The 24,937-nt window shown below is 43.3% G+C and overlaps 1 protein-coding gene across 1 annotated transcript in view; it reads left to right on the forward strand.

The window, feature by feature from the left end:
* Positions 1–17,723: 17,723 nt before the first annotated feature.
* The window catches only part of LOC144610500 (complement C3-like), a 104,261-nt gene continuing 97,047 nt past the window's right edge, over positions 17,724–24,937 (forward strand). The window contains exons 1-3 of the mRNA XM_078429252.1: positions 17,724–17,839; positions 20,990–21,182; positions 23,634–23,805. Of these exons, the coding sequence (XP_078285378.1) occupies positions 17,772–17,839; positions 20,990–21,182; positions 23,634–23,805 (433 nt within the window). The 5' untranslated portion in view covers positions 17,724–17,771. The remainder of the gene's footprint in view (positions 17,840–20,989; positions 21,183–23,633; positions 23,806–24,937) is intronic.

The following is a 24,937-nucleotide window of genomic DNA, read 5'->3' on the forward strand; positions in this document are numbered from 1 at the left end:
AGTTCTTCCTCATCTCCGTTCTAAATGGCCTACCCCTTATTCTCAAACTGTGGCCCCTTGTTCTGGACTCCCCCAACATTGGGAACATGCTATCTGCCTCTAATGTGTCCAATCCCCTAATTATCTTATATGTTTCAATAAGATCCCCCCTCATCCTTCTAAATTCCAGTGTATACAAGCCCAATCGCTCCAGCCTTTCAACATACGACAGTCCCGCCATTCCGGGAATTAATCTAGTGAACCTACGCTGCACGCCCTCCATAGCAAGAATATCCTTCCTCAAATTTGGAGACCAAAACTGCACACAGTACTCCAGGTGCGGTCTCACCAGGGCCCGGTACAACTGTAGAAGGACCTCTTTGCTCCTATACTCAACTCCTCTTGTTACGAAGGCCAACATTCCATTGGCTTTCTTCACTGCCTGCTGAACCTGCATGCTTCCTTTCATTGACTGATGCACTAGGACACCCAGATCTCGTTGAACTCCCCCTCCTCCTAACTTGACACCATTCAGATAATAATCTGCCTTTCTATTCTTACTTCCAAAGTGAATAACCTCACACTTATCTACATTAAACTGCATCTGCCATGTATCCGCCCACTCACACAACCTGTCCAGGTCACCCTGCAGCCTTATTACATCTTCCTCACAATTCACACTACCCCCCAACTTAGTATCATCTGCAAATTTGCTAATGGTACTTTTAATCCCTTCGTCTAAGTCATTAATGTATATCGTAAATAGCTGGGGTCCCAGCACCGAACCTTGCTGCTACTTGTCATTGACCACATTGAGCCCGGGCAAAGATTCCAACCCAAGCTACAACATCATTGACTACAATGGGTAATAAGCCTATGATCACCATGTAATTACAATCTCAAGCTGTTCACTATTTTAACGCGCCTCTTTCTTCATTTGCTTCCTGGACAACAGGGACGAGGACTTTCATTTCTACCTTCGCGATGCCGGGAACAGGATGTGAACTCCGGTTTCACCTGGACTGCTGCATCGGCTTCTTTGGCGTTGACCATTCCTTGCCACCAGGGTGATATTTTCTCCATAATGGCTGCAGTAGTTGGTCGATAACAATGCGCTGAGGGGCTAGGCGGATCAGACAGTATCTGTGGAGAGAATGGACTTGCGATGTTTCAGGTCGTGGCCCGTCAGACTGATTGTAGTATGGTTAGAAATGTAGAGGTTGTTCTAAGCCTGGCGAGTGATGGGGCATATAAGTGAGGGGTGGTTAATCGGCAATATCACAAAATGCTGGAGTAACTCAGCGGGACAGGACGCATCTCTCGAGAGAAGGAATGGGTGACGTTTCGGGTCGAGACCCTTCTTCATGGCGTAAGTTTTAAAGGATAGACGTTAAAAGTAACCCAAGTCGTGTCGGCTATGGGGAGAATGACCGATGGAGCTAGTGAGGAAAAAACTGGGCAAGATGTTGGGGGTGGTTCCGACCTGCTCACTAATGGGGACCGTTAGTTCTTGTTTTAGTTATTCTGGGGACTATTAGTTCTAATTTGGGACTATTAGTAGCTCACTTGTGTGCTGATCACTGGGGGAAAAAATTTGATTATGGGCTTTTGTAAATTGCCCTTAATGTGTAGAAACTATATGACTGCACTTCGAGTTGTAGCAGAGAATAAAATTGCTAGATAGTTTTGCTTGCTACCAGTTAGCAGTTATCAATGGGCATAAATGTGATGCTTAATCATCGTGTGAAGGGTTACTGGCAATGAGCAGGAATCTGGAGCTAAGGTGATAGCAGATTCTAACCGGCACAGAAAATCCCCAAGAGGCATACTGCAGGTGTTGTTGTGGCTTCACTCCAAGGTCGGGTTACTAACCCACCCCGCCCCCCGGACTTCCACCAATTTTCCCCTTCCACGTCCATTCCTCTGGCTCCATAAACACTCATCTGTTCTATCTTTATCTCTTAATCTCTGTCCAACCCTCTGCCCCTCATCACCCCTCCCCCCTTCCCACCCCCGCGTATCCACTTATCACCGACCGGATTTTGACCTACCCCTCTTTCAACTTTCCCCATCCCATTATATTCGGTCTGACGAGTGCCGACCTACAACATCTGTTCATGTTCTGCGGAGATACTGCCTGCCCTGCCGAGTTACTCCAGCACTTTATTTTTTAACTCGGCATCTGCAGTTCCCTGTTTGTGCACCGTCTAACTGTTCGTTCGTTTGTTTGTATCTTCATGTTTGAGGTTTTTTTAAAAAGGGCACTTAACCACTGGATTTTTCTACCCACTATAAATTAACATTGATTAAATTAAAGGGTCGTGAAACAGGGTTAAAACAAAATATTGAATTGAAAGGTGGTCGATTGAATATTGGGTGAAACAGTCCGACTTTGCATTTCTATTTAATCCTTTTTACGTGGAAACACTAATTGATCACCACTATCGATGTCAATGATATGGCTCTAAAGAGCCTAAATACTCTGTAAAGCATCTCCAGACTTTTCTTTGAATTCGGTACCTATAAATGTAGTTTCTATGGCTGCTGGCGATCCTGCAATTCCACAGTGGCCACATGGCGGCGCTGCTGAACAATTCTAACCTGGAGAAGCTCGCAACGTTTTAACCAACTTTCTCAAGACTTGTCGTTGGAGCCGGTGACTGAAGATGTCAGGCCGTCCCTTCACCTGGCTACCATCCAGTACAATTTTGGTTGATTCAGTCTTGTCTTCAACGCTAACTTCCTGCACACTCCCTGTTACCTTCCAGTTTAAATATTTGTTAAACTCCACCTTAAATTTATGTAGGGACTCCATCTCTCTCGGGCAGAGAATTCCAAAGAGTTGATTCCTTTCAGAAATAAATCATCTTTCATTGCGTAAAGTAAGTGGCTACTTATTGTAAAACTGCACTATGCCACACCTCCCTAAAGTTCTAGGCACCTCCCTCCTCCTTCCCTGGGTGCGCTGTCAATTTCCTTGAGTCTAATGTTTTAACTAAGATCCTTTCATTTTTTTCCACACAGTTCAAAGTGTTCAAACTTCTCTCCATGCCAGCCCGTTAATCCCAGGAACCAAACTCGGTGATCATTCTCTGCAGTGCCTCCTATGCAAATGCATCTGCCCCAAATGTGGAGACCAGAATTCTACACAATACTCCAGACGTGGTCTTGCCAGTGCTCTCTGCAGCCACATTAAAACTTTACATCAACATTCCACCCATCTTCCTGATTACTTGCTCTACCTGTATGCTGGCTTTTTGAACATTTACTTCACCAGTCGTGGTGTCATCCTGCTGCTGCAGCTTTATTAATAATTTGCTTTTGATCTTTCCTTCCAAAGTGGATAATCTCACATTTTCCCATGTTGTATTCAACCTGACAACTTGCCCTTTCATGTACCTATCTGTATCCCTTTTCCGGCTTTCTGTGTCCTCCTTTGAACTTGCTAAACCATTTTGTGCCATCAGTGAGTTTAGCTTATCTTTAAATCCCATTTTAATGTACCTTGCTCAAATATTACATTTGATACCAGTAAATTAGAAAACATTGCTGTCAAACAATAACTTGGGATCATTTTCCTTTACTCCTTGCTGTTCCCAGCTCTGGAAAGAAACTGGAGATTGAGAATATCTCCTCAAGAATAAAAGTTCATGCAAGATTTTGTTAAACTTTTATTAAAATTTACTTCCATATTGAAGCAAGGATATAAATGGTGTTGTGCCGATGATTCCGTTGACATTGTATTTTCTCTCTCTCCTTTACCACTTTCTCCTCCTGTTAACGTGGCTGGTGGTTCTGTGATTTTTAGATTAAAAGCACTTTGAAGCTATTTGGCCATGTAAATTGCCCCTTGGTTTAAAGTGTTATTCCTTTACAGTGATAGAAGTATTGAGTAAACTGTTGGGCAGGAAGCATAACTTCAGGGTAAGGTACAGTAGGTCTCGAGGGAAGTCTGATGATTTTGTTTTCACCCAGAGGCAGCTTGGGATCCAGAATACACTGAGTAGGTACTCAGTACAGACACTCATGTGGAGTTTCTAGTTGAGCACATTAATGGCTAAAGTTGGCAAAATGGGTTATCAGGGTCAGGTGCTTGAGGGTTATCATGGGTGTAATGAGATGAAGAACATATGACACGAGGTATCACAAAATGCTGCAGTAACTCAGCAGGTCAGGCAGCATCTCTGGAAAGAAGGAATGGGTGACGTTTCGGGTCGAGACCCTTCTTCGGACGGATGTCGGGCGGGGGGGGGGAAGAAGGGTCTCGACCCGAAACGTCACCCATTTCTTCTCTCCAGAGATGCTGCCTGACCTGCTGAGTTACTGCAGCATTTTGTGAAATAAATACCGTCGATTTGTACCAGCGTCTGCAGTTATTTTCCTACACTTCCTATGACACAAGATGCTTCATGTACATGTAGTCTTTAATTCAGAATCAGTACAAATTGGGGCTTGCAAAAACTAAACAAGAAACCAAGTAACCATTACCTTTAGTAATTGGATGATCGAAAGATACAATTGGCAACAGGTCCTTTGGTCCACCAAGTCCATGTCAAGTACCAATCTCCCATTCACACTAGTTTTGTTATCCTATTTATTTTTCATCCACTCCCTCCACATGAGCAGAAATTTACAGTGGGCGATTAATCTATAAAACTGCATGACATGGGGATCTCGGAGGTGAGAGGTGCACCCGAAGGAAATCCACATGGTCAGCGGGAGAGTGTGCAAACTGTACACGGACAGACCCGAGGTCAGGATGGAACCCAAGTGTCTGGCACTGTTGCAGTGGCATTGTCGCAGTGGCTTGATCAGCTGTGCTGCACTAAGACTGGTGATCGATATGAAATCAGAGCTATTATCACCAGGGGAATGTGTGGTGCATGCGTCTTCCTCTTTCGTATCCATCATCCATGTTTCAAATGTTACATCGCTGTCATCGTCCATCCTGAAAAGGGCGCAAGGTTCCGGCGACAATCAGTGGGAGCCATCACTTGTATGGTAGATGATGGTGGTAGCAGAATTAGCTCAGGACACTTCCTGTTTCCAGCCCCACCACGTGGACACTTCTGCTATGGGGTATGGGTTACAATTCAGGACTGAGTATCACAATACGTTGAAGGACTTTGACATTTTACACCAGTAGCTTCAAATACTTGTGAAACAACGAGCCTCATATCACTGAATAATGCAAGAAGTAGGCGTTAACTCCCCAGTGAATTGTGGAGTGAAGCCCAAACTCTCCAATTATTAATCATAAGGTCATAATTGATATGAGTAGAATTAGGCCATTCGGCCCATCAAGTCTACTCTGCAATTCAATCGTGGCTGATCTATCTCTCCCTCCTAACCCCATTTTACTGCCTTTTACCCATTACCTCTGACACCTGTACTAATCAAAAATCTATTTATCTCCGCCTTAAAAATGTCCATTGACTTGGCCTCCACAGCCTTCTGTGGCAAAGAATTCCACAGATTCACCACCCCCTGACTAAAGATATTTCTCTTCATTTCCTTCCTAAAAGAACATCCTTTAATTCTGAGGCTATGACCTCTAGTGCTAGACTCTCCCACTAGTGGAAACATTCTCTCCACATCCACTCTATCCAAGCCTTTCACTATTCTGTATGTTTCAATGAGGTCCCCTCTCATTCTTCTAAATTCCAGCGAGTACAGGCCCAGTGCCGACATATGCTTATCTTAGGTTAACCTACTCATTCCTGGGATCCTTTCCAAGGCTTGGGTGGAATGGTATCATAATATGAAAGATAGACACAGAATGCTGGAGTAACTTAGCGGGACAGGCAACATCTCTTCAGTCTGAAGTGTCTTGACCTGAAACATCACCTATTCCTTCTCTGCAGAGATGCTGCCTGTCCCGCTGAGTTACTCCAACATTCTGTGTCTATCTTCGGTGTAAACCAGCATCTGCAGTTATTTCCTGTACGTTATCATAACATGGTTTGGCATAACATGTCAGGAATTCTGTCTAACTGATAGGACATGGGGAGCGTGTCACTGCCGAGTTTGCTTTGCTTCACTACTGGGTATCTTTAAAAGTGAAATCCAAATCATAAGCTAGCTTCCGATCTAGTTATTAATATCAGGGCCGCACAGTGGTGCAGCTGGTAGTGCTGCTGCCTCAGTGCCTCCTATTTGTCCCAACCCTAATCTAGAAATGGATGCATATTGTGTCTGACTTTCTGTCTTGTTCTCTCCCAACTCCTCATACACTCAAACAGAACATACTATCCGCTCCAGGGCAGGCAATGTTCCAACCGTACACTTTGTTTCAAGGCAATGTGAACAAGGGTTAATGATTAAAAATGGAGTTGCATTTATTTTATGTGTGGTCTGGTGAAGCGTGCAGAGGAAGTATTCTCGTCAGAATTAACCCTGGATCCATCATCTTCTTGCACCTGTGGCTGCACCTGTTTGCTGACAATGGGCAATTTTTAACTCAACTGGCAGTCTGCTGCAAAGTGAGAAGTCATTAAATGGGTCATGAGACGACTAAAATAGTAGCATTTGCATGATGTTCAGCATACAGTTCACAGATCAGAGCAAGGGACAACACACTCACTCACATAGTTGTACCCAGTACAGGGTACAGGCCCCCTGCACGACAATCAACATTTCTCCAGCTCCGCATTATTCCCAACATGATGAAAGCATTGATCCTGGTCCTTGGTCTCCTGTTGCTGCCTCCAGACCTGCAGTTGGTGGGTGAGTGTTCCTCCTCCTCTCTCTCTATCAATGCTGGTGGAGCTGTTGCCTCACAAAGGGTTCGAGCCTGTCCTCGAGTGCTGCCTGTGTGGAGTTTGCATGTTCGCCCTGTGACTATGTGGATTTCCTCTGGGTGCTCCGGTTTCCTCCCACATCCTAAAGATGTGCAGCTTTGTAGGTTCATTGGCCTCTGCAAATTGCCCCTAGTTTGTCGGGAGGAGATGATAAAGTGTGAATGGGTGATCAATGGTCAGTGCGAACTCAGTGGGCCGAAGGGCAAATGCTGTATCTTTGAATCAATCAATTCTCTGCTGAATGAAGCTGGTTGGAAAGAAGCTGAGGAATAAATTTGAAACGGGTCTGTCTAAAAAAAAACTGCCTGATCCGCTGAGTGCTTCCAGTACTTTGTGCTTTGCTCAATATTCCCGATTTGCAGTTCACTGTGTCTCTGTTTACATATTCCCAGATTACTTGATTAGGTATTGAGTTCAGGAGCAGGCAATGATATAAGATAGACCAAGAGCCAGCACTCGAGTCTTAGAGTGCTGCATCTCAAACCCAGGGTTGTGTTTTTCAGCGACAGGAACCACAATTTCTTCTGGAACGTCAGAGGTTGAGGGGAGACCTGATAGGAGTATATAATATTGTGAGAAGCATTGATATGGTGGACAGTTGGACATTTTTCCAGGGTTTAAATGTCGAAGATTAGAGGGCACAACTTTAAAGTGAGAGCGGCAAAGTTTAAAGGGGATGTGCGGGCAGGTTTTTTACACAGGCAGTGACTGCCGGAAGCACAGTTTGTGGAGTCAGATATGATAGTGGTATTTAAGGTTTTAGGCAGGCACATTGATATGTAGGAAATGAGGGGAATTCTCTGCATCAGAAGGCAGTGGAGGCCAATTCTCGGAATGCATTCAAGAGAGAGCTGGATAGAGCTCTTAAGGATAGCGGAGTCAGGGGGCATGGGGAGAAGGCAGGAACGGGGTACTGATTGAGAATGATCAGCCATGATCACATTGAATGGTGGTGCTGGCTCGAAGGGCCGAATGGCCTCCTCCTGCACCTATTGTCTATTGAATATGGATCACAGGCGGGCAGATCAGCTTAGAATATCTTACACCCCAGCGGTATGAACAATGACTTTTCTGACTTCAGATAGCCCTTGCTTTCCCTCTCTATCCCCTCCCCATTCCCAGTTCTCCTATTAGTCGTACTGTCTCCGACTACATGTTATCTCCGTCCCGCCCCATCGCCTGACATCAGTCTGAGGAAGGGTCTCGACCCGAAACGTCACCCATTCCTTCTCTCCCGAGATGCTGCCTGACCCGCTGAGTTACTCCAGCATTTTGTGTCTACCTTTAGTTGAGCTTGGCATCATGTTCGGCCCAGGCATTGTGGGCAGAAGGGGCTGTTCCTGTGCTTTACTCTTCTATGTTCTATAAGACTGAGGAATGAGGGGGGAAGTATTTCTTTAATGATGTGCCAAAGTGTTCTTGAGCAGGAGTGGCTTGAATGAGAACAGCAACAACTGACTTTGCATAGCTACTTCAGCCGCAGCTCAGTAGTCAAACTTCGGGTCTCCACAGTCAGAATTCTATGGGCCCGTCGCACATGTGAAAATGCTGTGGCAATTCAAATACAATGCTGAGACACCACTGTACCGACAAAGACACTTTCTTGAAATCGGATATAAATCTGAAGCCCATATTCTCTTGCAATTAAGCCTACATATTCGTAATTGGAAGAGAGGCATGTTTTCACTGTAAGATGAATAACAAACATTCAGACAGTATTTTTAAGAACAAGTTTATGGTGATTCTGTCAATGTGGCTTGGGAAAAATTCATATAACAACTCTGTTTCTTTAGACTGTCCCTTGTGAATGGAGTTATAGGAATCTTAATCAGAATATTGGGGCGGGTGTTAGAAATCTGATCTAAAAACAGAAACATGCTGGAAGCACTCAGCAGGTCCAACAGCATCTGTGGAGGGAGAAACATTCTCTTTGTTCAACTCATCTCTTCCCCCACTTGCTCTTCACTGAAAATTAAATCATTTTCTCACCTCCCAGTCCCGAAGAAGGGGATTGGAAATTGAAAATTGACTGGTTCTTTTATTTTCGATTAATTTAAGAATTCAGCATGGAAACAAGCTCTTTTGCTCTCGCTAACCTCCGATCTCCCGTTCACACTAGTTCTGTTATCCCACTATCTCATCCAATCCCTACACACACCAGGGGCAATTTACAGGGGCCAATTAACCTACAAACCGCATGTTTTTGGGATGTGGGAGGAAATTGGAGCACCCGGAGGAACCTCAAACCATCACATGAGAATGAGGAGACTCCACACACAGCCGACGAGGTCAGAATCAAACGCAGGTCTCCCCTGCTGTGAGGCAGTGACTCCACCAGCTGCCGACCTGTGCAGCCCTCTTTCCACCGATGCTGATGCCTCGTGTTTCACATCTACTGTTCTTATCTCAGGCCTTTGTTCCAACCATCTGCCTGTCAAAAAAAAACAACCCTTGCCTGTGTCTTGATCCATTACCTGCCACGCTTCGTCCTGCCTCTCATCTTTTCCACCTTTCTTCTCTCCCCCTACAATCAAGCTGAAGAAGTGTCCCAACCCGAAACGTCACCCATCCATGTTTTCCAGAGATGCTGCATGGCCTGTTGAGTGACTCCAGCTCTTTGGATTTGATGCTGAGGCTTCCATCATGTTCTTGTTTTTGTTATTAAAAAGCATTTGTTTGACTCTCTGCCACTGATAATGAACGGTCCCCAAATTAACTGCATGATTGATCTTGGGTTTCAGATTCAAGCACCGTAACCTGCAAATATCTAAAAGGATCCTGCAGCGTTTACCCCTGTGAACCAGAATATAATGAAGGAAAGAGACTGTGTGATGACGGGACAGACTGCTGTTATCCGTAATTGTGCATGATGGCATTACAGCCTGAATTCCCCGAGTTGCAACTGGGGAAAAGATTCATCCTATTCATCGCGTGGCTTCCATCTCCCCTTCAGTATTCCGCTACCGACGAAACAATAGATAAACGTTAAAAAAATAAAACTCCATTGACTGACCATTTCTCTTTTCTCGTTTTCTGCTTTGCAGTTTGCTGGTATGTGCTACTTATGAAATGAGTTTAGTTTAGTTTAGAGATACACCATGGAAACAGGCCCTGTGGCCCACTGAGTCCGCGCCGACCAGGGATTCCGGCACAATAACACTATCCTATACACACTAGGGAAAATTTACAATTTTACCAAGCCAATTAATGTACAAACCTGTAGTGTGGGAGGAAACCAGCGCACCCGGGAGAAACCCACATAGGTCAAGGGGACAATATACAGAATCAGAATCGTCAGAAACTGTCCTCCAGAATCGAACCTGGGTCTCTGGCACTTTAAGGCAGCAACTCTTCCGCTGCGCTACCGTGCTGTCCTAAATAAAAGCAGAAAATGTTGAAGGCACTCTGCTTCAGTACAAAGAGAAACAGTTAATGTGTTGAAGGTATCACAAAATGCTGGAGTAACTCAGCAGGTCAGGCAGCATCGAGGAGAGAGGGAATGGGTGACGTTTCGGGTCGAGACATTAATGTGTTGGGTCAGAGCCTCGTCATAAGATGAGTTAGTCTTTAACAGGAGAGTAGACGGAGGAGGGAAGGGGAATGTCCCTGATATGACGCATCTAATGGGGTTAATGGAGGCAGCTACAACTTTGTGTCATGTTGTAAATGGCGGGGCTGCAGGTTATACCCAAGAGAGTAGCACGTGTGAATGGAATAAGTTGCATTTGACTCCAATTTGGAGGAACAGCACCTCATATTTCGTTTGGGCAGCTTACAACCCAGCAGTGTGAATATTGATTTCTTTAACTTCAAGTAGCCCTTGCTTTCCCTCTCTCTCCATCCCTCGCCATCCTAGTTCTCCATCTAGCTTCACTGTCCTCCAGATTACATTTTGCTGATTGTGTGCCTCGTTGTCACCTTCCCCTCAGCTAACAATGATCATTCCACATTTTCCTTGAGCTGCATTCCCTTTGATTTCTCGTTTTCATACCTTACCCTTCCATATCTCTTCCCCTCCCTCGCTCCTGACTCTCAGTCTGAAGAAGGGCCTCCACCCAAAATGCCAAAATGTCACCCTTTCCTCCCCTCCAGAGATGCTACTTGTCCCACTGAGTTACTCCAGCATTTTGTGTCTATCTTTGGTGTAAACCAGCCTCTGCAGTCCCCCTCAATGTAAGAAATACTTAGATAGGTCCATGGATAGGACCGGTTTAGAGGGATATGAGCCAAATGCAGACAGACGGGACAAATGTAAATGGAAGATGTTGGTCAGTGTGCAAGTTGGGCCAATGTGCAAGTCAAACATATATGAAGTGAGAGTTACTTAACACGATGAAGGACTGAAAATAGAATGTGGAGACTAAAGAAAGTTTGATCGTTATTGAGGTACTAATAAAAGCAAGCCTGGTCCTTCTTAACCATTTCCCTAATGACTCCAATGAGTCACTAAATACCTCAATTGTGTTTCTGCAAAGCAATGATCATTCAATAATGAAATAGTAATCCCAGTAAGTCACGCGCCTGGAGAATATCCCGGTAAGCTAGTTCAGTGAAACTAGATGGAGAACTAGGATCGGGGAGGGATGGAGAGAGAGAGGGAAAGCAAGGGCTACTTGAAGTTAGAGAAGTCAATATTCATACTGCTGGGTTGCCCACCGCGGATGGAGGAACAGACTGGGTCACCCATCGCCGAACTCCCACTCGGCCCTGAGCCACTGGCATCGACGGGACCCGTGCCGTTGAGAACGAGGAGGGACCCGCGAGCAACCAGCGAGAGCGAGGAGAATAGTCAAGAGTGAAGTGGGACCCGGCGGGTGCTGCTGAGATCCAAGTGGGGAGAGGGGGGGGGGGGGGGGGGGGGGGAGCACCAAGATCACAGGAGGACTCAAGGTGGAGGGAGGCATTTTTCAAAGAATTTCACTGTACCTAGCTAGGGACATGTGACAATAAAGTATCATTGAATAATGTTTGTCATCTTCAGAGTCATAGAGAGTCATAAAGTCAAACAGTATGGAACAGGCCCTTTGGCCCAACTTGCACATCTTCCATTTACATTTGTCCCGTCTGTCTGCATTTGGCCCATATCCCTCTAAACATGTCCTATCCAAGTACAAAGCGAATTTACAGAAAACTCTGCTTTAAGTGTCGAATAGGTCAGGAGGACACATTATTGGCAACAATGCTGAATACAAGATTCAACTGTCAGCTCCTTAAGCCAGTTTACCCACTAAACAAAAATCGGATTCATTTCTGGTTTCTGGAGGGAGAGACAGATTGCATTTTGCAATGATCTTTGGCAAAGATTCTCCTCGAGCATCACCCCTACATTGAGAGAATCAATCTTCAAGTGCAGAGCATATTGTATATACCCATTCACAGATAGGATACAGAGTTATACATCTAGTTCAGTATTCCCAGACCTATCTAAATGTTTCTTAAATGTTGCGCTAGTCCCTGTCTCAACTACCTCCTCCGGCAGCTCGTTCCATACACCCACCACGTGTGAAAAAGTTACCCCTCAGATTCGTGTGAAAAATTTATCCCTCAGATTCCTATAAAATCTTTCCCCCTTGACGTTAAACCTAAGCCCTCTGGATCTTGATTTCCCCTACTCTGGGCAAGAGACTCTGCGTGCCTACCTGATCTATTCCTCTCATGAGGAATAATATATAGCCCAGTTTTAGCTGAAGGATAAATCTATGAAATAATTGAATAATATTTGCCCTTTAGCCTTGCTTTTACTTAACAAACTTTCATAAACATGTTTTGGCAATGTCAATAATTATTATTTTGGGATAGTTTCGCTGGAGCACTCAATGTTGAATATCTCTGATCATTGCTCGCAGGGTCACGTTACAACAGTTCAGAATTAGATAAATAAAGCTGCTTAAATACTTTGAATGCAAATATTTTTTCACAAACGGGTAAAGTGCAGTTTGATTCAGTGTTTGCATATGGCTTAATAACTAATGCCAATTTACAGGAATCTGGACTAAAATTTTAAAAGTAGATGTTACTTTCAAGGTTTGTTCTGTTTGCCATTAGTTTATAACTGATTGGCATCCATCCACCTGCGAGACATGATGATAATTGTTTCTAATAATCCCTTCATTTCACATAATATTCCAGCAGTAACTCACCCCTACCCTTAGTCATAGAGCCGTGCAACACAGAAACAGGCCCTTCAACCCAGCTTGCCTATGCTGTGCAAGGTGTCCCATTTACTGCTTGTAAATGGGCATGAGATAGGTTAGCGAACAAAAAAGTCTGCAAAATGAGCTCAAACATTTCAATGTCAACCCCTGTTGGTTGGTCTATTTTGAATGTAAATATCTGCAAGGACGTCCTTTGCACTGGAATGCAATATCTTAAAGTAAGGTCTCCCTGTCTTTCACCTACAGAGCTTTAGGATGAGCCCTCTGTTCTTTCAATGTTGGCGTGCAATGCAAACCCTTGGAATTCAACTTAATCAACAATAGGTCAGACCTTACACCACCTCCACCTTTCTTTTCCAACATTTCCCCTCCCACCACTCCATCAGGTTGAAGGGACCTGCCCCATGCATTTCCTTCCACAGATGTAGCCTGACCCACTGATTCTTCTATCACTGTTTCTTACTCAAATAATTTAACAATTTGATAAATTGCCTGTCTATAGAAAATTGATGTTAAGAGATAAGTCCATAAAGTATTGAATCTATGCTTTTGTTTTCCGTAATCCTTGATTTTTTTTTTTTTAAATGAGAATGGAAAGTTATTTTTGTTTCTTGGTTTGTTTTTCTTGGAGTGTAGGAGAATGAGGAGGGACCCGATAGAAGTACAGAAAGTTCTGGGACCTATAGAAAGGGTAGATGGTTGGAGCAAAAAGCTAAACGCTTGATGTCGCAAAGGATCAGGCAGCAATGTGATAAAGAAAACAACGCAGAGAGAAGTAGAAGGATTGCAAAATAAGAAACGTGCCAGATACAAGTTCATAGACAATAGGCAATAGGTGCAGGAGGAGGCCATTCGGCCCTTTGAGCCAGCACCGCCATTCAATGTGATCATGGCTGACCGTTCATTGCGGAGCAAGAGGTGGTTCGTAGCTTTCTGTTGCTGAAGTAGGATGAAGGTGGTGCAGGTTGTTTCCAGAATCTGATCGTTGTGGGAAGGTAGATGACCCTGGTGGTCTTGGACTTCAGGCTTCTGTTTCCCCCTGCCGAGAAGCGGCATGGTTTAGATTTCAGTTTGCACCTTTTGTCACATATACCGAGGTACAATGAAAATCTTTTGCTTGAGTGCTATCAACTCATCAGATAATACAATACATGTATATAATCAAGCGAACACATATCAAATGTAGAGTGAAGTGAAAGATACCAAAGTGCAGAATATAGTTCTCAGGATTGTAGTGTAATAGTTCCAGAGAAAAAGTCCAATGTTTGCAGTGAGGTAGGTTGGAAAATCAGGACAGAGGGGATCCTTGGTGATGGATGTGGCATTCTCAAGGCAGTGCTTCATGTAGTTGCTTTTGATAGTGGGAGGGCGATGCCTATGATAGACCAGGTAGAGTCCACCACTTTCTGCAACCTCTACAATTCCAGTGTGTTGTAATTGCTGTAACAGGCCACTGTGATGCCATCAGTCACGATACACTCTACAGTACATCAGTAGCACCTTGTTAGAGTACACGTTGACATGCCAAATCTCTTTATAAACTTTGAAGGAAATAGACATGCCCCTTCATCGTGATTATATTGATATTCTGTGTATCTATGTGACTACATCTATAAGAGTGTGAAGCACTTTATAAATCTCACTAACCTTAACTGAAGACATAGTTGTATCTCTGTAACAGGAATTGCTTTTTGGTTGCATTCAATCATGGAAGTTATTGCGAAGCCACAATAATATAAAATAAATTGGACACCCAGATCATCCAGTAAACCCTTGATGGTTTAGAGAAGAATGAAGTTCTCAATGTGCAGGGGAGCAGGGTTGCATGTGGGAGTTTCCGTAAATACAGCACTCAGTAGTGAAATTGAAGGTCTCCAAACTTCCAGGTTATATTCCTGTTTTTGTTTAATAATCCCATTGTTTCATATCCTGAATTTTAAGTAGTACTAGACCAAGTGGACCTGTTGGGCCCGAACCTCTCCTGCATTAGTGCAGCACCCTCTCCTCCCCCCCCCCCCTCCCCTTCCCTCTCCCTCTCCCCCTCCTCTCCCCCCATCCCCTTCCCTCTCCCCCCCTCCCCCTCCCTCCTCCCCTCCCCCCACCCCCCCCCTCCCCTCCCCCCCCCCCACCCTCCACACCTGTCCCCTCCATCCCCTGCCCCCCCTCAACCCCCCTTATCCTCCCCCTCCCTCCCTAGGAGATACATTTAAACTTTAAAATGTGAATAACTTAAAAAATATAACACCGATTTCAATGAAACTTCTTCCATTAGCACCAAAGGGACGACGGTGAGTAAGGTGGGCCTAAAATTGTTGCGCTATTGTGCACCGTTTTGGCTGTAGTTCAAGAACAAACAAACAAGCAAATTAGAGTTTAGTATATAAATGTTATAGGATAGATGCTGTCGAATTGGATAGGGTGCAGAAAAGACTTACAAGCATGTTGCAATGACTTGAGGGCCTGACCAACAGGGAGGGGTTGAGCAGGCGAGGACTTTATTTCTTGGAGCGCAGGAGGATGAAGGATGATCTATTTTTACAAAGAAAAATATCAGATATGTTCGTGTTTTCTTGCCGTTTTGGTGACATTTTTCAAGCAGGATTTCATCAAATGCTTAGGCTAATTTATACCAGAAAGATCACATTCATTTTGCTATTAAATAACTCTATTTCAGCCTAATTCTGATTATGTTATGATTTTTAGCACTTATCTCCTGATTTGATAGTTTTCTGACGCCTAAGGTTTTTTCAGCAAAATGTGAGCAACATGCCCTTTTGGTCACGTGTGAAATGTGTGATTTAAAAGCAGTGTAACCTTTTTTATATTTATTGTTTTTTTAAATTGTTTATAATTTGTGTTTAAGCTTTCCATTGAAATACTTAATAATGAATGGAACTTAAATTCATGAAATAAAGATCTAGTTTGCTCACCTATTTTATCGATGTCTCATTCTGTTTTATTTGCACTCGTCGCGTTAAATTAAAAAATTCAAAATTGTTTTGCTTTAACAACGCGATTGTAGTGACCCTGACCTGAACTACGGGCCTCGTGGTGAGTTACGTGCCCACATTTTGTAACGGAGCTTAGAAATCAGTATAAGAGACTCATTTCTTTTTTTTTTTCTCTCGTTTTTTTTTCGATTTTGAAAGTGTTAAATTGTGGTCACATTCTGGTCGGTTTTGATCACAAATTAGCTCAAAGGATCATAGGTCGGCCCATTTTTAATGCTGTGCTATTTCATTATGATTTAATAACTTTCAAATTTGGCCAACCATGTCACAGGTTGTACCCTTATTTATGGGAACACCCATGTACATCCGTACTGAAGATACAGTAATTGAACTTTTCCTTCTGGGTTAATTCCAGAAATGAGATATCCAGAGCTATGATTCTGTGTCACGAAATGGCCTCAAATGCAAGGTGAACATATCAAGGAATCTTGGTTCCTAGCAACTTCTCACACACTGTTCTATGCCATGTAGGAAAATAATTGCAGATGCTGGTACAAATCGAAGGTATCACAAAATGCTGGTGTAACTCAGCAGGTCAGGCAGCATCTAGGAACGAGGGAATGGGTGACATTTCGGGTCCACCTATATCCTTTCTTTGTCCCGCCCCCCCTGACATTAGTCTGAAGAAGGGTATCGACCCAAAACGTCACCCATTCCCTCTCCCTTAGATGCTGCCTGACCTGCTGAGTTACTCCGGCATTTTGTGATACCTGATCTATGCCACATAACCTATCAATTTCTAATAAGTAATTCTGGGACCTAACATTACCCACCAGATACCCTCATGTATACCAGTACTCCAGCTCATGCACTCAAATCTCAGTTTGCTACATATCCCTAATTATTTACTCTTGACTATTACTGACTTAATACCTTGAAGGAACATGTACAGTATGCAAAGGGAATGAATGCTTGACAAACCTGGAACCATTCTATGTCAAACAGTAACAAAGAAATGGAGTTACAAGGAACTGCAGATGCTGGAATCTTGAGCAAAACATAAAGTGTTGGAGTAATTCAATGGGTCAGGGGCATCCTTTGAGTATATGGATAGGTGATGTTTTGGGTCGGGACAATTTTCCAGAGAAAGAGATCATGTAGAATGACTGCACTTATACTTAAACCGTCTTTTTTCAATTCAAGCCTCAGCCACCGCACAATTTCTTCTGATCACAAGTTGTAAATTATTTAAATTTCCTCACCTTGCACCCTTTTCCTTACCATGACCCAAACCTTGTCTGTTACAAAGATAGAAATTCCTATTTTTCAAAGGCACCAGCAGTGTGACTGAGACTCCAGGAATTTAGTTTGACATTGCAGTCCACAGTTCAGGTACTAATAGCTTCAAGTTCAGTGCTTATAAAGTCACTGTTTCCGGAGTAGAAAGGTGGGAGAGTGGAGTAGGGTGGCGAGATAGTGTAAGAAAGCTTGGAACCAAGTTGGGGATGTGTGGGGTGAAGGGAGGGATAATGGATGGTGGTAAAGCTCCAGTAAGATGTTTATAATGTTGTGGCTTTGTGGGATAGAGAATGAGAAATTGAAATGCTTTAACTGCAGTTAATTTCATAATCACTGCAAAGCTAACTTTGTATTCTACTGACCCAAAATGCGAGGTTAAAATTGCCCAACTAAAAACTTGGAAAATAACATTTTGCAAGCGGTATTTGCATTTGATAAAACAACCAAGTAAGTGAATATTTGTTTTTTAAAAGTAGCCAGCAAACTAAATATCTGATTTGTTAAACATTAATAACTATGTGGTGATTTTACATATAAATTGGAGACATGAGTTGGAATAGTTTGCCCGGGTGAAGCAGCCTGCCACCATGGGGAGGATCTCACTGTTAATTGTTCTCTTGGTGTCTCTTCCTGCACTCTCTCTGTGTGGCCCTCTGTAAGTATCAGGGAATAGTGTCATTTTGTGCAATTTATGTATAATTATATGTTTTCATGAGTTGTTTGTGTATTTGTACAAGCACAAGTATAGAACGTGATCAGATTGTGGAACAGAACAGCCCCGAAGGGCCCTTGCGCCCACAATGTTTCAGCCCACCAGGTCCATGCTGACCATTAATCAACCATTGACACTAGTTCTATGTTATCCACTCCTTACACACTTGAGACAATTTACAGAGGCCAATCAACTACCAAACCCGCACATTGTGTCATCGCCCACTAGTTCTGATTCGTCTTCTGACTCCAGGGCCTTTGTACTGTCAAAAGGGACGAGCAATGAATGTGATGGAATGCCATCTACTTGCCTGGTGAAATTCAACTCCAATTACACTTGAGAACCATTAGGGACATTTTATTATCCAACTTGATGCAGTCTGCAAGGTTGACAATAACCACACGGAACATTTACTACTGCACCCGAAGAAGGGTCTCGACCCGAAACGTCACCCATTCCTCTCTCCAAAGATGTTGGCAGTCCCGCTGAAATACTCCAGCATTTTGTGTCTATCTTTGGTTTAAACTAGCATCTGCAGTTCCTTCCTTTTTTCATTTTCATTTAATAATTTATTTGAAAAAGGGACAATGTACATTAATTGACATTTAAACAAATGTAAATGTACTCGAGTTAGCTGAGAGGCTAGTTTTCATCGACAGTCCCTTAGCCTGATGTTGTTAGGCATTCGAGAAAAGAAACACAATACAATATGTACAATAGTTAAAAACATAGTACATTACCATACAAAGCAATAGTTAATTAAAATGAGCAGACAAAACCCAAACAGCAGATGTAAAAATACAGTGTGAGAGTCTTAATTTAAAGTTTACATCTTTTAAGTTTAAGTTTTAAAAGTCATATTCAAGTTGGATAAAACTCCTACACATAGCCAATTTGGGATTGATTGCATTACTGTGGGTATAAAATCACAGTTAACCGGACTGTGTGGAGATAGCAAATTTCTTCCTGTAAAGAACGTGCAATCTCCACAGGCAATATTCGTTAGTTTCTGCCACAGTTGCAGTCTTTGTACAAGATATTTAGTCAATTGTTTTTTAAGGGCCTGTCCCACTTAGGCGATTTTAAAGCGACTGCCGGCGACTAGGCTGTCACCGAACGTTCGCCGGGGTGTCGCGGGCATGATCATTAGGAGTGTTCAAAGAATCGTAGCGAATCTCGAAAGATTTTCCAGATAGAAATTTCTCGGCGACAGCTGGCTTTTCGGCAAGTATCGTAGCTTATTGCGGGCGCTGTCACATGCTGTCCCCAGGTTTTCTAGGTTGTCGTAGATGCATTTAAAAGCACGTAATATTAAATTAAGTAAAGTAATTTGAAGATACCATAAAACACTTGTGTTTAACCAATTTATTTACCATCAGGACATTTGACAGTAGATTGGAGGTGACCGTTTGACGGTCAGTTAAGCGTGGGAATTTCGCGATGTTTATGGCCATCAGCGATTACTTTTAAAGTAGGCTCCCAACCCAGATATGCATCTCCCGTACATTTTCAAAGAATGCCCACACTCCGCACAAAAATCCATTTAACCACGTTTAAAAAAAATTTTTTTTAGTATTGCTATTAGTAAACTGGAAGTCAATCCAGTTTATGCCTTGTTACCGTGAAGCTTGGTTTTCAAGTAACCTGGGCAAGATGTTATATTTCAAAACTCTAAAGTAATTACAGACTTGTCAGTTATTTCAGCGAAAATTAGGACACCGGAAAAGCATTGATAAGCGTGGGAATTTTGCGATGTTTCCGAAGACGGTGTAATCTCTTAGCCAGGTGCTAGTTTCACAAAAAAAATTACTTGTATTGACCTGACTCAGCATTGTCGTGGTCATTGTCGTAGGCTAAAAGAAAATTTTGGCGATCTGCTATGACTTTGACAGTCGCCGGCAGTCGCTAAAAAAAAATTGCCTATGTGGGACAGGCCCTTTAATTTTCCCGCTCTAATAGCATAATTTTAATTTAATTCTATAGATTATTTGTCTGAGCATTGAAGTTGTGGGTCAGGAAGTTAAGCACTGTATCCTTATTTCTTTATAAATACCCAAGATGAAGTACACGTGTATTCTTACATATCCGTTGGGGCGCTGCAAGTAAGAACTTCATTGCTACATTTCAGGATGTATGACAATAAAAAAAATACTCATGCCTCTTGATGTGTTGACTGTTTACATCGCTTTGTATTTAAGGGCCCCACACCTTGTATTACTTTCATGTACCTGGATAGCATCAACTGAAAGTAAGCGTACAGGTACAGCAGGCTGTGAAGTAAGCCAATGGCATGTTGGCCTTCATAACGAGAGGATTTGAGCATAGGAGCAAAGAGGTCCTTCTGCAGTTGTATGGGGCCCTGGTGAGACCACATCTGGAGTATGGTGTGCAGTTTTAGTCTCCTAATTTGAGGAAGGACGTTCTTTCTATTGAGGCAGTGCAGCATAGGTTCACGAGGTTAATCCCTAGGATGGCGGGGCTGTCGTATGAGGAAAGATTGGAAAGACTGGGCTTGTATTCACTGGAGTTTAGAAGGATGAGAGGGGATCTTATAGAGACATATCAAATGATAAGAGGACTGGACAAGCGAGATGCAAGAAAAATGTTCCCAATGTTGAAGGAATCCAGAACCAGGGGCCACGGTCAAAGAATAAAGGGAAGGCCATGTAAAATTGAGGTGAGAAGAAACTTTTTCACCCAGAGAGTTGTGAATTTGTGGAATTCTCTGCCACAGAAGGCAGTGGAGGCCAGTTCACTGGATGAATTTAAAAGAAAGTTAGATAGAGCTGTAGGGGCTAGTGGAATCAAGGGATATGGAGAAGGCAGGCACAGGTTACTGATTGTGGATGATCAGCCATGATTACAATGACTGGCGGTGGTGGCTTGAAGGGTCAAATGGCCTTCTCCTGCACCTATTTTCGATGTTTCTATGTTACAGGAAAATGGCTCACCTCTATATTCAAAGGGCAATTCAGGATATCTAAAAATGCTGGCCTTGATAACAGTGTTCATCTTTTGTTGATGAATAAAAATGTTTTCTTTGTTCCTGTTGTGGTTGTGATGAAACATTCATTTTCTTTGTTATTCCTACAGATTTATACTAACAGCTCCCAATGTTTTGCGAATTGAAAGTGAAGAGACTGTGGTTCTAGAAGCCCATGATTTCTCTTCTGACATTGAAGTTAAAATTCGCTTGCAGGATTTTCCTCATCGTACGGTCACACTAAATGAAACCACAATCCATTTGAACGAGAACAATCGATTTCTAGCTACCGCCGTTGTTAAGGTAAATGGACAGATAAATCAAAATGTCTCAGTCGTTTAATAGTTCTCCAAAGTAGTTTTTAAAAGAAGCAGAGCATGGGAAGATTTTGCCACCAAATGTAATGCATTTTTCTGTTTCATTATGTAATCTATTCATCAATTTGTGGCAAGGGAGAGATTCACGATTAACTAAAATTCTCTCTGTGGCATGCCAAATATCTCCTCACAAGAATGGCATTATGGCCACAATCTGCTGATCAACACTATCATTGTGGAGATTTTGCTTTCTGTAAATGGTGCGTTTCACTTTGGAGACCAGAATTGTATTACTACTTCAATTACACTTCATGTTATCACAAAATGCTGGAGTAACTCAACGGGTCAGGCAGCATCTCAGGAGAGAAGGGATGGGTGACATTTCAGGTCGAGATCCTTCTTCAGACTGATGTCAGGGGGGCGGGACAAAGGAATGATATAGGTGGAGACAAGAAGACAGAAGGTGAACTGGGAAGGGGGAGGGGAAGAGAGGGACAGAGGAGCTATCTAAAGTTGGAGAAGTCAATGTTCATACCGCTGGGCTGCAAGCTGCCCAATCGTAATATGAGGTGCTGTTCCTCCAATTTCCGGTAGGCTTCACTGTGGCACTGGAGGAGGCCCATGACAGAAAGGTCAGACTGGGAGTGGGAGGGGGAGTTGAAGTACTCAGCCACTGGGAGATCAGGTTGGTTAAGGTGGACTGAGCGAAGGTGTTGAGCAAAACGATCGCCGAGCCTGCGTTTGGTCTTGCCGATGTGGATTACACTTCATGCTGCTTTGGCAAGGCCATCAGCATAATTAAGGACGAGTCTCATCCTGGACACTTTCTCTTCTCCCCTCTTCCCATCAGGCAAGAGGTACATAGTGTGAAAATGCACACCTCCGGTTTCAGGGACAGTTTCTTTACAGCTTTTATCAGGCATCTGAACCATCTTCTCACCAACTAGAGAGCAGTCCTGAACTACCATCTACCTTATTGGAGTCCCTCAGACTGTCATTAATCAGGCTTTACTGGACTTTATCTAAACATTATCCCCTTTATCTTGTATCTGTACACTGTGGATGGCTTGATTGTCATCATGTATAGTCCTTCCACTGACCAGACAGCATGCAATAAAAAAAGCTTTTCACTGTACCTTGGTACGTGTGACAATAAACTGAACTGAATTAAACTAAACTAACCCTGAAAGGGCTGTGTCTTATGTGCTCTGCATTTGGGAACTCGGGTACAATTGAAACAAGGATTTATACAGTCACCAAGGCGCATGTTATGACACATCATGAAGTTCCTGGAGAGGCTGGTGCTCACTCACCTGGGACCCCTAGTTAAACCCTACTTGGACCCCCTGCAGTTCGCTTACCAAAGAAAGATGGGGGTTGAGGACGCCATCATCCACCTGCTCCATCATTCCAATGCTCACCTAGATAAGCCGGCCTGCACCGCTAAGGAGCAAACTGACGAAGATGCAGGTGGACGCTCCATTGGTGTCCTGGATCAGTAATTACCTGACTAGACGACCACAATATGTCGGGCTACAGAACTGTGTCTCGGACATGCTGGTGAGCAACACGGGGGCCCTACAGCGGACGGTCCTCCCTCCCTCCCTGTTCACCATCTACACCTTGGATTTCAGATGTAACTCGGACTCCTGCCCCCTGCAGGTCTTCAGATGGCTGCAATTGTGGGCTGCATCAGTGAGGGGAGGGAAGCTGAATACAGAGGTGCAGTCAGCGACTTTGTTGAGTGGTGTGGGCTGAATCACCTGCAGATCAACACCGACGAGGCTAAGGAGTTAGTGGTGGACTTTAGGAGGAGAGGAACACCCCTGTCCCGTCTTCTTCCATGGTGTGGATGTGCAGTTTACCAGTGAGGTCAAATACCTTGGAGTGTACCTGAACAGTAAACTGGACTTGTCCAGGAACGCAGCCCTGTACATACCTGCTCATCACAGTCCATTCCTGTATCCGTTACCTTCAGTAGCATCACAAGTCTCAAAGATTTTCACCTGTCATTCTGAACCCTTCTATACTCTTTAAGACCCATAAGGCCACATATATCGGCCAAATAAATGCCTAATGTTGTCAAGCTGGGCATTATTATACCATTTGATGGTCGGGATTGATGACTGGAAATTAATTCTCAGATTGGTAACTTTAAATGTGAACTATAATAATGGCAGTTGGTTTGAGTCACGTTTCTGAAAATCACTCCCATTGAAATAAGTAAAATTCGAAAGCCCAGCACAATGTGTGGTTGGTGTCGCATGGTGCATTTAATGCTACTGATCTCAGGATGAATTTGTACACATTTTGGATCCTTCATACCCGGAATTTTACTTTGAAAGACATTGGCGAGGAGGTGTGTGGGGGGGGGGGGGGTAAATACAATTCTGAAAAGCAACCACACTAATTTTATTTTTGTCTTTGTTATTTCCAGATACCTGCAGATAAATTGCCAAAGGATTCCAGAGGGAAGCAGTATGTATATTTGGAAGCATCATCACTATCATCATCACACTTTGTTTTGCGAACTGTTATCCTTGTTTCACCTCAAGCAGGACACATCTTTATCCAGACTGACAAACCAATCTACACACCAACTCAAACTGGTAACTACGGCTCAAAGTTTTCTTAAAATTATGCCTTCACTGCACAAGGGGACACCAATTATGGATACCGTTTTGGCAGTATTCAGGAACAAACAAACAAACAAATGAGAGTTCTAGTATATGGATGTGAGGATTGGGATTAATTTGGCATTTTATCCAAGAGTGTCCAGTATTGATAGCCAACAATTGATAATGCCTTTCCCTCAGGCATTAGATTGTCTAACTGAGTTTACGTGCAGGTCTCAGTGTTTGGATGCTCCCCATCAATACATTCCCAAATTAGATACAATAGCAGTTCTCTGTGGTATTGCATCAGCAAACCTTCGCCTCTCAATAGATTTGGCCCAAATGTGACATATCTTCCCATGGTTCCTGAGTCATCTTGTGTAATAATGTTAATGCAGAATCTATTTTCACAAACAATCAAACAGTATGTCACATGCATGAGTATGAAATCTGGCCCTCTTTTTCAGTTTAGTTCAGAGATGCAGCGTGGAAACGGGCCCTTCGGCTCACTGCGCTCGCCAGTAATCCCTGTACACTAGCACTATCCCACAAACTAGGGACAATTTACAAGTTTTACTGGAATCAATTAACATACAAACACTTTGGAGTGTAGGAGGAAACCAGAGCACCTGGGAAAAACCCACGCAGTCACGGGGAGAATGTATAAACCGTACAGACAGCAAACATGAACAATGATGCTTTTGAAAAAAATGTAGGAAGGAACTGCAGATGCTGGTTTAAACTGAAGATAGACTCAAAAAGCTGGAGTAACTCAGGCAGCATCTCTGGAGAGAAGGAATGGGTGACGTTTCGGGTTGAGACCCTTCTTCAGACTAGTTAGATTAGGGAAACGAGAGATATAGACGATGATGTAGAGAGATAACGAACAATCTATGAAAGATATGCGAAATATTTCTTAATGATTTATTAAACTGCAGTCATCCATGCAAGTGGAAATTATTCCATCAAATGCGTGACGTGTTTTCTCGTTGGAGGATGGCCTTAATAATATGAGGTGCAGCTTTCATCACAGAAATCCCAGTCTTGAAGCTGTCACTGCAAGCATAGTATTTTTATGAGTGGGCCAGTTGTGTTTTTGTTCATTGGTGCCCCCCCCCCCCCCCCC

This window comes from Rhinoraja longicauda, chromosome 37 (genome assembly GCF_053455715.1).
Source record: "Rhinoraja longicauda isolate Sanriku21f chromosome 37, sRhiLon1.1, whole genome shotgun sequence".
In the NCBI taxonomy this organism is placed as follows: domain Eukaryota; kingdom Metazoa; phylum Chordata; class Chondrichthyes; order Rajiformes; family Arhynchobatidae; genus Rhinoraja; species Rhinoraja longicauda.